At 43.5% G+C, this 13851-nt stretch overlaps 2 protein-coding genes across 3 annotated transcripts in view; one reads left to right on the forward strand and one right to left on the reverse strand.

Moving 5' to 3' along the window:
• Positions 1-1219, reverse strand: part of UNC5CL (unc-5 family C-terminal like) — a 185231-nt gene extending 184012 nt beyond the window's left edge. The window contains exon 1 of one of the 2 annotated variants that reach the window (XM_072642015.1): positions 857-1219. The gene's annotated coding sequence lies outside the window, so the exon portion shown is untranslated. The remainder of the gene's footprint in view (positions 1-856) is intronic. The other variant, XM_072642014.1, reaches the window with a different exon arrangement.
• On the forward strand, positions 849-9310 carry TSPO2 (translocator protein 2). The gene is made up of 4 exons (XM_072642016.1): positions 849-928; positions 6083-6273; positions 8272-8413; positions 8771-9310. The coding sequence occupies exons 2-4, from the start codon at positions 6101-6103 to the stop codon at positions 8987-8989; spliced, it is 534 nt and encodes a 177-aa protein (XP_072498117.1). The 5' UTR covers positions 849-928; positions 6083-6100; the 3' UTR covers positions 8990-9310.
• The last annotated feature ends 4541 nt before the right edge of the window (positions 9311-13851 follow it).

Here is a 13851-nt window from a genome sequence, read left to right on the forward strand (position 1 = left end):
AATATGGAATCTTTAGATCTGGAGAAAAAAACTCTGGTCTGAGGAAGCCCAAACAACCAAACCCCATTTTGCATCCTTTCCTGTTCTCACTCAGACTCAGAGGTCTAAACCCTGCAAATCAATCTGAGTTGCAAATTCTACTCATCCTCACCCCCCAAGTTGAGGATGAATTTGAGTTCTCCCTACCACTTTTTACCCAGCTTCTCCTCTCCAGCCACTATAACCTAGTAAACAGAGAGACAGTCTTAAAGTCAGAAATACCTGAGTTCAAGTCCTAAATCTAACATACCCTAGAAGTGCGAACCTTCCAGTGCTCTAGACAATGTTAAAATTATTAGTGGTCAAGATGCTAGCATGCCTCATACAGGAAGCTTCCTCACATTGAAGTTTGATAAACTCAGTGAAATCATCCCTTTCTCACCTTCCCATACCAATTTACCTAGAAGTCGCTTCATAATATACCTGCTAGGAACTTAGAAGTCTCTCCAGGCCTTCCCCATCACTCTTCCCCAATTAGGAGCTCCTGCTGAGTAGACACCCTCATGACCCTAATCCAGGGTTGTAACGTTGCCCTAGAAAAAGTGTCTGGTCTGTAAGTTACGAAAATCATATCTGGAAGCCTGCATATCATCAGTGAACACTTTGCAGAATAGAAATTTCTAGTCAAAATATATGGATATCTGTCTAGATTCTGCCTGCTTCCCCAGTCCCCACCCAACCCCTTTCAGTCTTTGCCCCTCTATGCCCCTCTCTCTTTTCTGAGTCAGACCAATATTGGTCCCTCTAGTCGCCTGCTGCTTTGTTGAGCCCAGTCTCACATATTTATCAGCCTCACGTGCCCCAACCCCACACTTACCTAATTATTCTGAAGACCTGAGTTCATCTGGGTCTCCAAGAGAGTCAAAGCAAAGCAGTAGCTACAAGAAAAGTAAGAATGGAATGAGGCCGGGAAGTGGAATCTAGACAGAGGGTGTGGCCTGAGGCTTCCTGGCATAGTTAGTCCCTGGATACTCCTTCATACCCCCTTAAAAGGAAAGTAGGAGCAAGTCTTGGCTTTTGTTTTGTTATTTTAGAGGAAAGATCAGTCTCAGAGTTCGGTGAATATTCAAACAGGAGACCCAGGGGATAGCCAGGGATGCCAAAAACCCAGGGTTTTGCCTGTGCAAATAATCTTGGATGGTGAGGTGTGTGGGGAAAGGGGGAGGAAGGGAGGAAGGAGAAATCTGCTCAGGTGAAGCAGATTAAAAACCTTGTCCTTCTACCCCCTCTAGTGGTCTGTGACTGAATAATAGCCTCAAATGGATCTCCCTGTTTGCTTACAATCCAAGATGCCAGAGGGCAAAATCCATGATCATGTAGAAGAAGCTTGCATCCTTTCACACTTTTGAGGCTGGGAGGGTACAGAACACTGAAATGCGCAGATACCTTGATCTCCTGCGGGTGGGCTCAGGTTGTAGAGGCAATAGAATCTCAGAGCTAGAAGGGACCTTTGAGACCATTCAGTACAACTTACTACTTTTTCAGATGGACAAACAGGAAAGAAACAAACTTTTATTAAGTACTTACTATGTGTCAGGCACTATTCTTAGCTCTTTACAAATATTATATGATTTGATCCTCACAACAACCCTGAGTAGTTAGGTGTTACTATTCTCCCCCTTTCATAGTTGAGGAAACAGGCAGACAGAGGTTCCACATCTTTCCGGAGGTCACATGGCTAATAGTTCGAGGCCATATTATAATTCAGGTTTTCTAGACTCTGGGCATAGTACTCTATGCTGCCACCATGCTGCCTAAGACCCAGAGAGATCAAACAACTTGCATACATCCCCATTGAGGTGTCTGTGTTCCAACTAGGATTTGAACCCAGGTCTTCTGATTCCAAATCCATTGCTCTTTTCACTTCACCTTCTGGCTGGTTTCTAGGTGAAGGGCCCCTATGAACCTTCTCAGTCCCCCAGCTGTCATTCCCCTTAGGAAGGAAATTACTTTTCCTCTTCTAATCTCAGTTAATAATTCTCCTGCCTTCTGACACACCTGTCAGCCTGTTTCACTCCCCTCTTTTCTCCTGTTGCCCTCCCCCAAACCCAACCCAGAGTAAAAGTAGAAGGTCAGAATATACTCCCCACTCACATATACTAGGAAACCCTGAAGGATGAAGCAAAGGAGTTAGGGAGGCCAAACCTTAGAGAGTTGGCTGGAGGTTAGAGAATCAGAGAACAGGGTGACTTGTGGCTAAGAAGGGGAAAGATGTTAACCTATAGAGCTCTCTGCTTCAGTCAGTCACTAGGAGAGCTTACTTCCTCTCTCACTGAACTCCTTATCATTAGGGGAAAACTCACCATGCTAACAAGCAATGTAGGACCTGGCTACCTGAATGGGTCATTCCAGTTAAAATGTAGAATTAAAAATAACTGCTTATCTTTCTATTTGTTTCATGTACTACAAAGCAGTCCCAATCCTGGGACTTCATTAATATTTATACCTAATATCTGATCAGTCTGATATCATTTCCACCTGCAAGAATGCTATTGGGGCTAACGGTGATCAAAAGTGACAGATCCTTGCCTCTGAACACTAAACTCAGGAGCAGTAGAACCAGAAATGGACAACATTTGGGAGCTTCGAGAAGGCTCTCCTGTCTGTCCTAAGATGGATCCCTAAAGAGAATGTAATGAATAGCAGAGAAGAGTCAAGAAAGTTTAAGGGAATCTGAGTGAGGGGAGCTTGAAGGGGTTGACTCAGTGATTAACAATTCAGGCACTTCCTCAGCGGTACCTCCTATGGCTACTTGTCACCACCCCATACATCTGGGAGAGGAAGGTAGTGAGCCCCACCCTACCTCCTCACACCCCATCTTCATGCTCTTCTCTGCTCACCAGGCACAGAGTCAGGGAAGTCTACTGGCTGAGGTAAGGAGAGGTGGGCGTATTCTGTATGAAGGAGGGGGTAGGGGTGGGGATATGAGAATGAGGGAGAAAAAAGATGTGGCCACAGAGTTTTCTTTTAGGGTAGACATAGAGAAAGGGGCAGGCTTCAAGACTGTTAGTGTCAGGCATCTAGAAAGATCATAATAGTAGTAACCCATTTTTACATAGCACTTTGATCCTATTAGATTGTGAGCTTTTTGAGGGAGGGGACTGTCTTTTGCCTTTTTTGTATCTCTGGTGCTCAAAGCAAAGTCAAGTGCAGGTCATGTCGTCCTTTCTCTGATGGCATAGTCTTCTTGAGCAAAGAAGGATGAACATAATCCTGTAATAAGATGCAGCTGGCTAAATGGAGACCCAGCTAGCTGGGTAACTCACCTCCTCCTCTCCTGTCTGCCTCCCCCTCCCCTTCCTTCTCTTCTCCAAAGGAAGGTAATTTGGATGGCCAAAAGATACCCAGTTGACTTGGGTTTTACTGGCCCCTTCCCTTCCCTTCCCTTCCCTTCCCTTCCCTTCTTTTTCCCAAAACCTTAAACCTATTGCACTCTGAAGTTCAGACACCATGGGGACCCTGCCTAAGGGCTTTTCTGGACTCTCCTGGCTGCAGAGTGATTATCAATAGTAACTGTTGCTGTTTCCCTCCCAGCCCAATGTCTTTTTCTTTGCCTCAGTAAAGAGGCCATGCCTTGGCTACTTCCTAAACATGCCTATTCAATGAATGGGTGTTACCTCACCCTAAGTGAGTACCTGCATAGATTTTGGCCTAAAGGGGCCAAGGTCTCCCAGTGCATCTTGGGTCATCTCCAGTCATCCTGATGACTATCTGGTCACTGAATTCAGACAGCTCTGGAGGAGAAGTGAAGCTGGTGACCTGCACAGCCCTCCCTAATTCAAAACAAAGTCATCATTTCTCTGATGGCATGGTCCTCTTCAGCAATGAAGGATGAACACAACAACCCTGGTGCTTAGCGCAGTGCTGCTACATGGTTGGTGCTTAATAAACTCTTGTCTGATTTTAAAGTTTGGAAAGCACTTTACATATGTTATCTCACTTGGTCTTCACAAAACAATTCTGTAAAGTAGGGGCTATTATTATCTCTAGTTTATAGATAAAGAAACTAGCAAACGGACAAAAACAAGCAGAAGGAGACAGACTAAAAAGAATAGGCCAGTCAGACCAGGAGATCCCTAAAACCAACTGAGTTAGGGGAACTGTGTATGAATTTGTTGTGTCAGTTTAATTTCAGTTATCAGGGGCAAGAACATATGTGAGGGTAGGATGAGACTGAAGGACTGGCCTAAGGGGATTCTGAATGATCTTGAACATGCACATTTCATGCAGATTAGCACAGATACTAGCGTGGACCTGCAGTCTAGAAGATTTGTGTTTGAATCCTGCTTCATACACTTACTAGCCATGTGACTTTGGATTTGGATTATTTTTGTTTTTTTTCACTGAGAAGTTTCCCATAGTTTGGACTTGGGTTCCCTGCCCTACTCTTTGGAGTTGGGAAAACTTAGAGAGGATCTCTCCAGCCCCTGAGGTCCCTGATGCAAGATGGTGTTTCTCTCGTTAGAGAAAGAAGTAAACAGACTTCCAAGCAACTGAGTTTGAATTTGGGCGGGAAGGAACTGGCACCTCCAGGCTGAGTTGGGCTAATTCAGGGCTGCCAAGTTCTGGCTGGGATCCCTTGGGCAGAATGCCTGTGGAAAATAGATAAGTCCTGAAGCAGAGTGGGGAAGGTCAGATATTTGCTAAAATGAAGACCGATAGCTCCTGGTGTTGACCAGTTATTTAAACAAAAGATTGAAATGGTAGTCCAAGGACAGATGCAAAGGAATTCATAGGATTTCTTACTGGAAGGGAATCTTGGATATCACAGTCCAACTACATCATTTTACTGAGAAAGAACTGAAACCCACAGAAGGCTCTAGAGAGGTAATTTGTCCAAGATGCTAACTGTGTGGTTTAGTAGGTAATACCAGACCCAGAGTGAGGAAGACCTGAATTCATATCTGATCTTAGACACTAGCTGTGTGACCTAAGTCATTTAAGGGCTATCTGCCTCAGGTTCCTCAACTGTATAGCTGATAGCTACATATATGGAGAGAGAGAGAGAGAGAGAGAGAGAGAGAGAGAGAGAGAGAGAGCTATTATATTTAAGCTAATAGCTGTATGTATATATATATAAGCTATTATATAAAGCAGATATATATGCCTTATACTAACAGCATCTACCTCCCAGGGTCATTGTGAGAATTTAAATGGGATATTTGTAAAGTGCTTCACACAGTTTCTGGCACATAGTAGGCACTATATATGCTTGCCTCCCTCCTCCCCACCTGGATTACCCAGTAGCAGAGCAGGAGTCAGACTCAGGTTTTTATTTTTTTACTCTACTTTACATCATACCTACCCATCATGCCTCAGTTCAGTTGAGCTTGGTTCACTTCAAATCAGTGAGAGTCCTCTATGTGTCCAGCCCTTTACCAACTGCATTAAAGGATATAAAAGACTCAACCTTAGAGGACTCAAAGTCTTGTTGGGGAGAAAATAACAACACACATTAAACAATCAAGGCACTCTACATACAGCAAGTGTGAGCACTTGTGAGAGTATGGACAGTAAAAGCTGGGGGCAGTGGGGCGTGGGGTAGGTGGGGGGGTAGACAGAGAAGGCAGAGTTTACTCTATGGGTCAAGAACTGTACCAGAAGTTTCAGGGAGGATGTGGGACTTGAGTTGGGCCCTCAAGTTTTTTCATAAAGTTGAGACAAACAGAAAGATGAACTAGATGATTTAAGGTTGTCAAAGCATTTTACGTGTCATTTCATTTGATTCTTATAACCCTGTGGTATAGGTGCTATTATTATCCTTGTTTTACAAATAAGGAAATTGAGGCTGCTCCCAGTGCCTTGCCCTGAGTCAAATAACTAGTTAAGTATATGAAGCAGAATTTGAATATAAGTCTAACACTAAATACTGGTTCTAGGTATCATAGAACCAGTATGTGATTAGTCTATGGTTCTACAGAAGGACAGTGATGGGAAAGGAAATGAAAACTGGATGGGAGACAGTTTTGGGAAGGGTGCAAAGAGCTGGGAGAATGGGTAGAACTCAGGGCCACCCTAATCACTGACATCTTTTTCTCCTCAGGCTCAGACCCGTTGGACAATGTGGCCTCAAAGCACTTTCTTCATGGCCTTGCCCCATGTGGGGCCCATTGTGGGCTGGTTGTTTGCTCAACAGCACATGCCCACCTGGTATGAGACCCTGAAAAAGCCACCCTGGTGGCCACCCAACAAGCTCTTCTTAATTGTATGGACTGTCATCTACTCCACCATGGGGTGAGGCCCTAAGGACAATCCTGTCTCCAGCTCCCAGGCCCCAAGTCCACTGTTTTCTAGGGCTAGAATAACAATAAAGCACCTGAGTCCATAACTTCTATAGCAAGCCATACTCTAGAGAAACAGTTACCCCAAGGTCATTGCCCTCCCAGCTTGGCTTTTTTTCTTTTTCTAATTAAAGGGGCCATCTCTTAAAGAGGCCTATTCACTGAATGGGCATTACCTCACTTTAAGTGAGTACTTGAAAAGGCCTTAGCCTAAAAAGAACAGGGTCTCCCTTTGCATCCTGGGCCATCTCCAGTTATCCTGATGAATATCAGGTCACTTGACCCATATGGCTCTGGAGGAGAAGATGAGGCTGGTGAAATTGCACAGCACTCTCTCACTCAAATCAGAGTCAACTGCAAGTCATGTCATCATTATCCTGATGTCATGGTCCTCTTGGAAAATGAAGGACAAACACAACAACCTACTTTAGAGATATAGAGAGTAAGAGGAGGGGAGAGGAAAATGGAATAAGTATTCATATAGTGACTGTCATGTGCTAGGCAGTGTCTAGTGATTTTTCAAATTTTACTTCATTTACTTCTCCCAACAATCTTGTGAGGTGGATACTATAATTAACCCCATTTTACAGCTGAGGAAACTGAGGTTAAGGGACTTGCCCAGGGTCACACATCTAGTAAGTGTCTAAGGTCCAATCAGGTCTTCCTGATTCCAGGCTCTCTCTATCCACTTTGCCACCAGTTATCTGCTTCCATTCCTATCATTTCTTTTACCAAAGAAAGGCTCACTATTTCAATAGTCTCTGCACCTTTCCAAAGACCCATGTCTGTTCCACTAGGGCTGATATAAGCTCCCAGCCCTTGAATTCTAAATTCTTTCCAATTCTTAAGTAGGTGGCACAGTGGATAGAATGCTGGCCCAGGAGTCAGGAATACTCTCCTTCCAGAGTTCAAATCTAACCTCAGACACTGAAGTTGTGTGACCTTGGACAAGTCATTCAACCCGTTTGCCTCAGTTTCTTTGTCTATAAAATGAGCTGGAGAAGGAAACGGCAAACCACTCCAGTATCTTTGCCAAGAAAACTTCGAATGGAGTCATGAAGAGTCTAACACAACGAATAACATAAACAACAACTTTGTTGCTTCTCTGCTATACCTTCTCACCCTACTTCAGGAGACCCTCCGTCTCTCAAGGGCAGTATCACATAAAGAAAGATGCATTGGACCCAAAGTGAGACGATACAGGTTCAAATCCCACCTAGTTCCCACACTTAGTTGCATGGACATGGGCAAGTTATTTTAACTAAGTCCATGTCCATGTAAAAGTAATAACACTTGAACTATCTACCTCCCAGAACTGTTGTAAAGGAAAGCACTTTGTCACCCTTAAAGTGCTATTAGAAATGTCCATCTCAAAATCTTACAAAAGTGAATATTGAAAACTATATAAAAAAAAGTCTAAGCCTGATAAAAAAGGTCACCTAGGAACCATGCTGCATGCTTTCAAAAATTCATTCAGTCACTTTTTAATGTGTTAAAACTCAAAAAAAGTACAAAAGTCCCTTCAAATTCAATAAATCAGAATATGGTTTAAAGGAGTGTCCAATGCTCAAAGTTCAAGGAGGACCCTGTTTCCTTGCCTTGTTTTACATTCTATGGATATACCTGTTTTTTGTTATTGTTGATTCCTTTCCTTTTTCAAAGACAGTACGTAAATAGATTCTGCCAGCTACCTAAAAAAAAAATGTTCATTATTTTCAGGTCCCCAGTCTCTTCTCCTGGTAGCTTTCCCTCAGGCCTGTACTCTTACCCTCCTGCTTTACATGGGCCCAAAGATTTCCTCTTGTACTGAACTTCCTACTCTGGTTGTCCTATGCCCAGACCTCCAATGATCCCTTCTGTATTCCTGCTCTCTCCCCTTCCCATCCATTGCAAACTTTCTCTTCCTCTAGACCTTCCCCACTGAGATACATTCTTCACTTTCTCCCCAAAGCTATGCCTCCTATCTGGTGTGGAAGGATCTGGGTGGGGGCTTTGGTCGTCCTCTGGCCCTGCCCCTTGGTCTCTATGCTACCCAGCTTGTCCTCAACTGGATCATACTGCTCCTCTTCTTTGGAGCCCACAACCTTGGTCTGGTAAGGGTGGATATTCAGGAATGTGGTTGGGTGTGTGCATGGATGGGGTGGGAGTGTCCTTGAGAAAAAGGGGAGGGGAAAGAAGCAGTACCTTACAAACCCCAAAGCATTCATTCATTCAGTGAGCATTTATTGAGGAAGTCCTAGAAGTCTGTGGAGAAGGTAGGGGGTGAGGAGTCAAGGGGGAGCCAAGAGAGGAGGAATATTGTAGATACTGCAGTATTCTGCAGTATTTATATGTACTGCAGAATACTGCATTCTTACTGAATGCAGGGTTATACCTGCCATTCCCCTGGCCTAATTGTACCTCCACCCCAACTCTGTTCCCCATATCACTGTCCATCCCTTTCTCTCCAGGCGCTATGCTACCTGCTCCTGCTCTATGGACTGGTGCTTGGCATGGCATTGAGTTGGCACTCCATCAATGGCCTAGCTGTCCTGCTTCTGGTGCCCTACCTGGCCTGGCTCACAGTGACCACTTCATTGGCCTATCGTCTGTGGATGGACAACTCCAGTTCAGAGTCACAGCTCTCTTCCCAATCCCAGCTTCAAGCCATGGGAGAGAAGATAGACTGAGACAGAGAAAGTACAGAAGGAGGAATCTGAGGAGAGATAAAGAGGGGATGTCAAGGGTTGGGGATGGAGAAAGCTAAGGGAAGGAACTGCAGAAGGAGGGAGGGCAGGGATAAGGAATCCCCAAACACAGCCTCTGATCAATATTCCCATACCCTCCCTAATGAGCTGACCTGATCTTGAACCTCCTCTGTAATTCCAAGCTATTCCATTTCCATTTTCTTCTTTGTCATCATTATGACATTTTATGACTATTAGAATAAAGGGGATTTATATCTGTTTAAAAGAAGCTTATTTACAAATAAAAATAAATATTTTATTGGTTCTGAGTATATGATTAATATTGTATATAGATGTGTCTATTTGAAAGTCTCAGTATTAATATAGATGAATGCACAAGTATAAATGTTTATAAATAAAATAATAGTAATAGTTATAGCGAGAGGCACTGAGGCTTGTGGGTGGAGATCTGGCCTTGAAGTCAAGAAGACTTGGTCAAGTCCTGGTTTCTTACATAATCTAGGTGACTTTGTGGCACATGGGGTGCTCAAGGAGGATAGGCACCTCTGGTGTGAAGGCTTGCTGAGCCCTTTTCAGGGCTACTCATCTCCATTTGGTGTCTTCCTAGCACTCAATTCTCACCTGCGGTTCCAAAAAGCTGTATGGTATGTGTACTGGTCATATCCCAGTAAAACTGTCTCAGATGGTCTGCACCAGGTTGAAAGGTCTCAAACCCATCAATGAGTTAGGGGGTGTCTACCCTTGCAAGCATATGAAGACTTTCCCCAGCAGAATGGGTGGATGAGAACTATTTGTCCCAATGACATGAAGGTGGCTGAAGCAGGTGCTGTGGAGCACTTAGAGCTTGGTCAGATATCAAAGACATCAAAGTCATCTTGACTTTTGTCATGTCACTGGATTTCCATGACTGGGAGAGTGAGGCTAAGGATTTTGTGTTACTCTGCTTCATTTAAATCCAATTCATGTGCAAGTCAAGATATTATCCCTTCATGTCATTGGTTCTCTTAAAAAAAAACCAAAACTTGACAGTATATTACCTTAGTTAAGTCACTTGATTTCTTATTGCCCCAGGCAACTCTTACTAGAAACATCCAGTGGGGATGAAATTATTGTAAAAGTTTGCTATTTTCAAAACACTTTGGCTCTTAAACAGGGATTATTAAATCCATTTTTTCAGATAAGGAAAACAGATTCAGAAAAAGTGACCTGCTGACATAGACACACATAAATGGTAGATTTAGGACAGGAATCTAGATTGTAGATATGTTCACGAATGAATGAATGAATGAACAAATGTATTTTATTAAGTACTGAGTTAAGCGTTGGGGATACAAAAAAAAAAAAAAAAGACAGTCCTTGTTCTTAAGGAGCTCTAATTCTAGTGGAAGAGACAACAAATATAGGTGGTTTAAATGAAAGTCGGATGGAACCAGTGGTCCATATCACAGCAAATCTTCTTTAAGGTAATTTCCACTAATAAAAAAAATCTATTTCTGATATTGAACAACCCCAAAGTCAAAGACTTTGGTGGCAAGAACTTTCTTTTAAGTCTCTTCAGTAGCTCTGACTGCCAAGGAATATGGTAGGTATGTGTGTGTGTGCGTGCGTGTGTTTGGGAGAGAGGTACAAATAAGGTGCCAGGAGAAGCAGTTGCGAAATTTCATCTCCTCATGGTTGCTCCTGGCAGAGTGTGGTCAATAGTTTAGGAGAAGCAGGGTATTCTTATTCCTAGGGCTCTTGAGCTCAGGGTCTTAGACTATTTCTGCCAGGCCTAGAGGCCTGAGGGCTACCCGAGTCTTACCTTACCTCTATCGCAGGTCTTCGGCTGGCCAAACCAGATAAATGTATGAGAGAAGAGACTTTCCGGAGTCGAACAAGGGTTAAGCTTTATTCAGGGTCCTGGTTACAAGTGCAGGGGAAGCTCTTCCTTAGGAGGGAGCGAGGAATCTCCCAAGGAGGCAAAGATCTTACGATAAGAGATTGGAAGCAGAAGTGTAAGTGGGGAGAGAGGGGGAGGGGAGAGCGAAGAGAGGAAAAACGGAGCCTTCTGTCCTGTAAGGGCCCCTCCCGAGCTAAGAGAGCCTTCAGGCTTTCCTGACCCTAATTAAGCTCTCCGGCCGCATAGTTTGCACCTGAATACCGTGCCTGTTAGATAACAATAGGTGTGCCCAGATCCAGGACAGTCTCGAGGGGGATGCTCCTCCCATCACGTTTCTCATGGGAAGAGGCGGAAATACACGAGATTGCTCGGTCTCACTCCTCGATTCCCTGGTGTTTTATGGGGGGCCTCATGAGAACTCTAAGATTTAGAAGTTCCCACCTTTACCCGCCCGAGACTGTCCACATGGAATTGAGCTTCCATCCCCAGCATATTTCCATCCTAATCTAAGGTGGTGGGTGTGGTGGTCTGACTCAACACTATCACAAAAGCTGGGAGGAAACTTAGAAAAACTTAGGAAACTTGTATTAGATAGCTAATACAAGTTGCTTGTATAAGGAAGTCTTTTGACTCCAATGGCAATTATCTTTCTATTCTACCTAAATCTATGGAACCCAAGGTCCCATGCCTCCTCCCATAAAGTATTAAAGTTGACAACTCCCATTGCCTGCCCCCAAAGCTCTCCCTCAGTCTGGTGTCCCTTTCACTCTTCCTGGTTTAATGACAAGAGCAGGGCTTTGGAAATCAGAGGACCTGGGTATGAATTCAGGCTCTGTTCCTATATAACCTTGGTTAATTCTTCTCATTTATGAAAGAATGGGTTTGAACTAAACAATTTGTAAATTCCTTCTCAGCTTTCAATCTGCAGTTCTACAATCTGTGAATGTCTATGTCATCATCTTGTTCTTTTTTTTCTTTCTTATACGCTATTCAAAATTTAGTTGTCAAGAACTTATATGAGTTCCTTCTACAACCCTGAGGGGTTAGGTCTGAACTGTATGTACTAGTACTGACTGCACCTTCATTCATTCTCCTTGGCTTGGTTGGTTGAAGTGGAAAAGTTGAAACACGCCTTTTTTCCCATCACCACTTCCAAGTTCTTTCCCTTCCTTTATCACCTCTCTTCCTTTGAGGTTCATGCTATTCATATCTACCACTCAATCAAAATCCTGGTAGCTATTGTCTCCAGAAAATCACCCACCCTCCATCATTTTCCTTCCTTCCCCAATGAGTTCAATACTTAGCTTATAATTTTTCTGTCCTCCCCAACTCCTGCTCTCATACTAGAGGACTTCAATGTATGTAATGATTCTCCCTCAAATGCCCTAATTACTCAGTTTCTCAATCTACTCATGAGCTACTCCTCCATGAACTACTCCTCCAACCCACCTCAGTTACACACAAAGATGTGGCCATTTTCCCCTCACCCACAAATTCTGAAATCCCTTTACCTGACCATATATTGACCATAAAAATCAATCTATTGACTTTTTACTTCTTCTTCCTTTCCTTATATGCACCACTCTTCATCCTCAGCATGCCCTCCAAATGCTTGACCTTTCACTTCTCTCCCAGGCCATCTCCCTTGCACTAGCCATTCTCTCCTCTTTCCCCCATATTGACTCCTTTGTGAACCAATTCGATTCTACACTGTCCTTCTCTCTTGAATCCCTATCCTCATCATATCATCAATTACACCTAGCCAAGCCTCAGCCTTGGATCACTCCGACCATTTATCACCTTTGTGCCAAGACACATGCTGCTGAATGAAGATAAAGAAAATCACACAACCATTCCATCTGGGTCCACTACCAATTTGTGTCACACGACCTCAACTTTACCTTCATTGCTGCTAGGCAATCCTACTTATACCTGCCTTATTAATTCACTATCCCATTCCCTACAGCAGCTCTTCCAAACCTTTTCATCCTTCTCACACCTCCCATGGCTCCCCATCCTCTTGGCTGAAAACACTGTCTCATATTTTACAGAAAAAAAATCAAGGCCATTCACAATGAACTTCCTCCTGTCCCCTGTTCCTCATTGTCCTGTTACTCAGATGCCTACTACCACTATCTCCTTCAACCCTGTCTCACATGATGAAGTGGCCTTACTCTTTAACAAGGCTAACCTTTCTACTTGTTAAAGTGATCCCATTCAATCCCATCTCTTCTAACAGATTGTCCCCTCTGTCCTCCCCACTCCTTCACTTATTTTCAATCTCTCTCTGTCCACTGGCTCATTTTCTACTGCCTATAAATATCTCCTTTTCTCCAGCATCCTGAAAAAATCCTCACTTGATCTTTCGGTCCCTGCTCACTATGGTCCTATATCTCTCCTGCTCTTTGTAGCTAAACTCAAAAAAAGCTGTCTACAATAGATGCTTCCACTTTCTCTTCTCTTGCTCTGTTCTTAACCCCTTGAAAACTGGTTTCCAGCCCTTTTATTCCACCAAAACTAGTCTCTCCAAAGTTGCTAATGATCTCTTAGTTGCCAAATCCAATGGTCTTTTTCTCAGTCTTCATTCTCCTTTGACCTCTCTGCAGCCTTTGGCACTTGATCACTCTTTCCTCTCTTTTCTCGAGGTGTCCAGGACATCACTCTTTCCTAGTTTTTCTCCTACCTCTCTGACCAGTCATTCTCTGTTTTCTTTGATGGGCTCTTCTCCAGGGTTTTGTCTTAGGCCCTCTTCTCTATATATACTACTTCATTTGTTGATCTCTTCTGCTCCCATGGATTTAAATGCCATCTCTATGCTGATGATTCTCAAATCTATCTTTTCTACCCTAATCTTTCTACTGACCTCCAATCTCACATCTCCAACCTCCTTTCAGAGATCTTGAACTACATGTCCATTGACATCTTCAACTCTATATGTCCCAAACAGAACTCAATATCTTTCCCC

The sequence above is a fragment of the Notamacropus eugenii genome, chromosome 2 (genome assembly GCF_028372415.1).
Source record: "Notamacropus eugenii isolate mMacEug1 chromosome 2, mMacEug1.pri_v2, whole genome shotgun sequence".
Taxonomy (NCBI): domain Eukaryota; kingdom Metazoa; phylum Chordata; class Mammalia; order Diprotodontia; family Macropodidae; genus Notamacropus; species Notamacropus eugenii.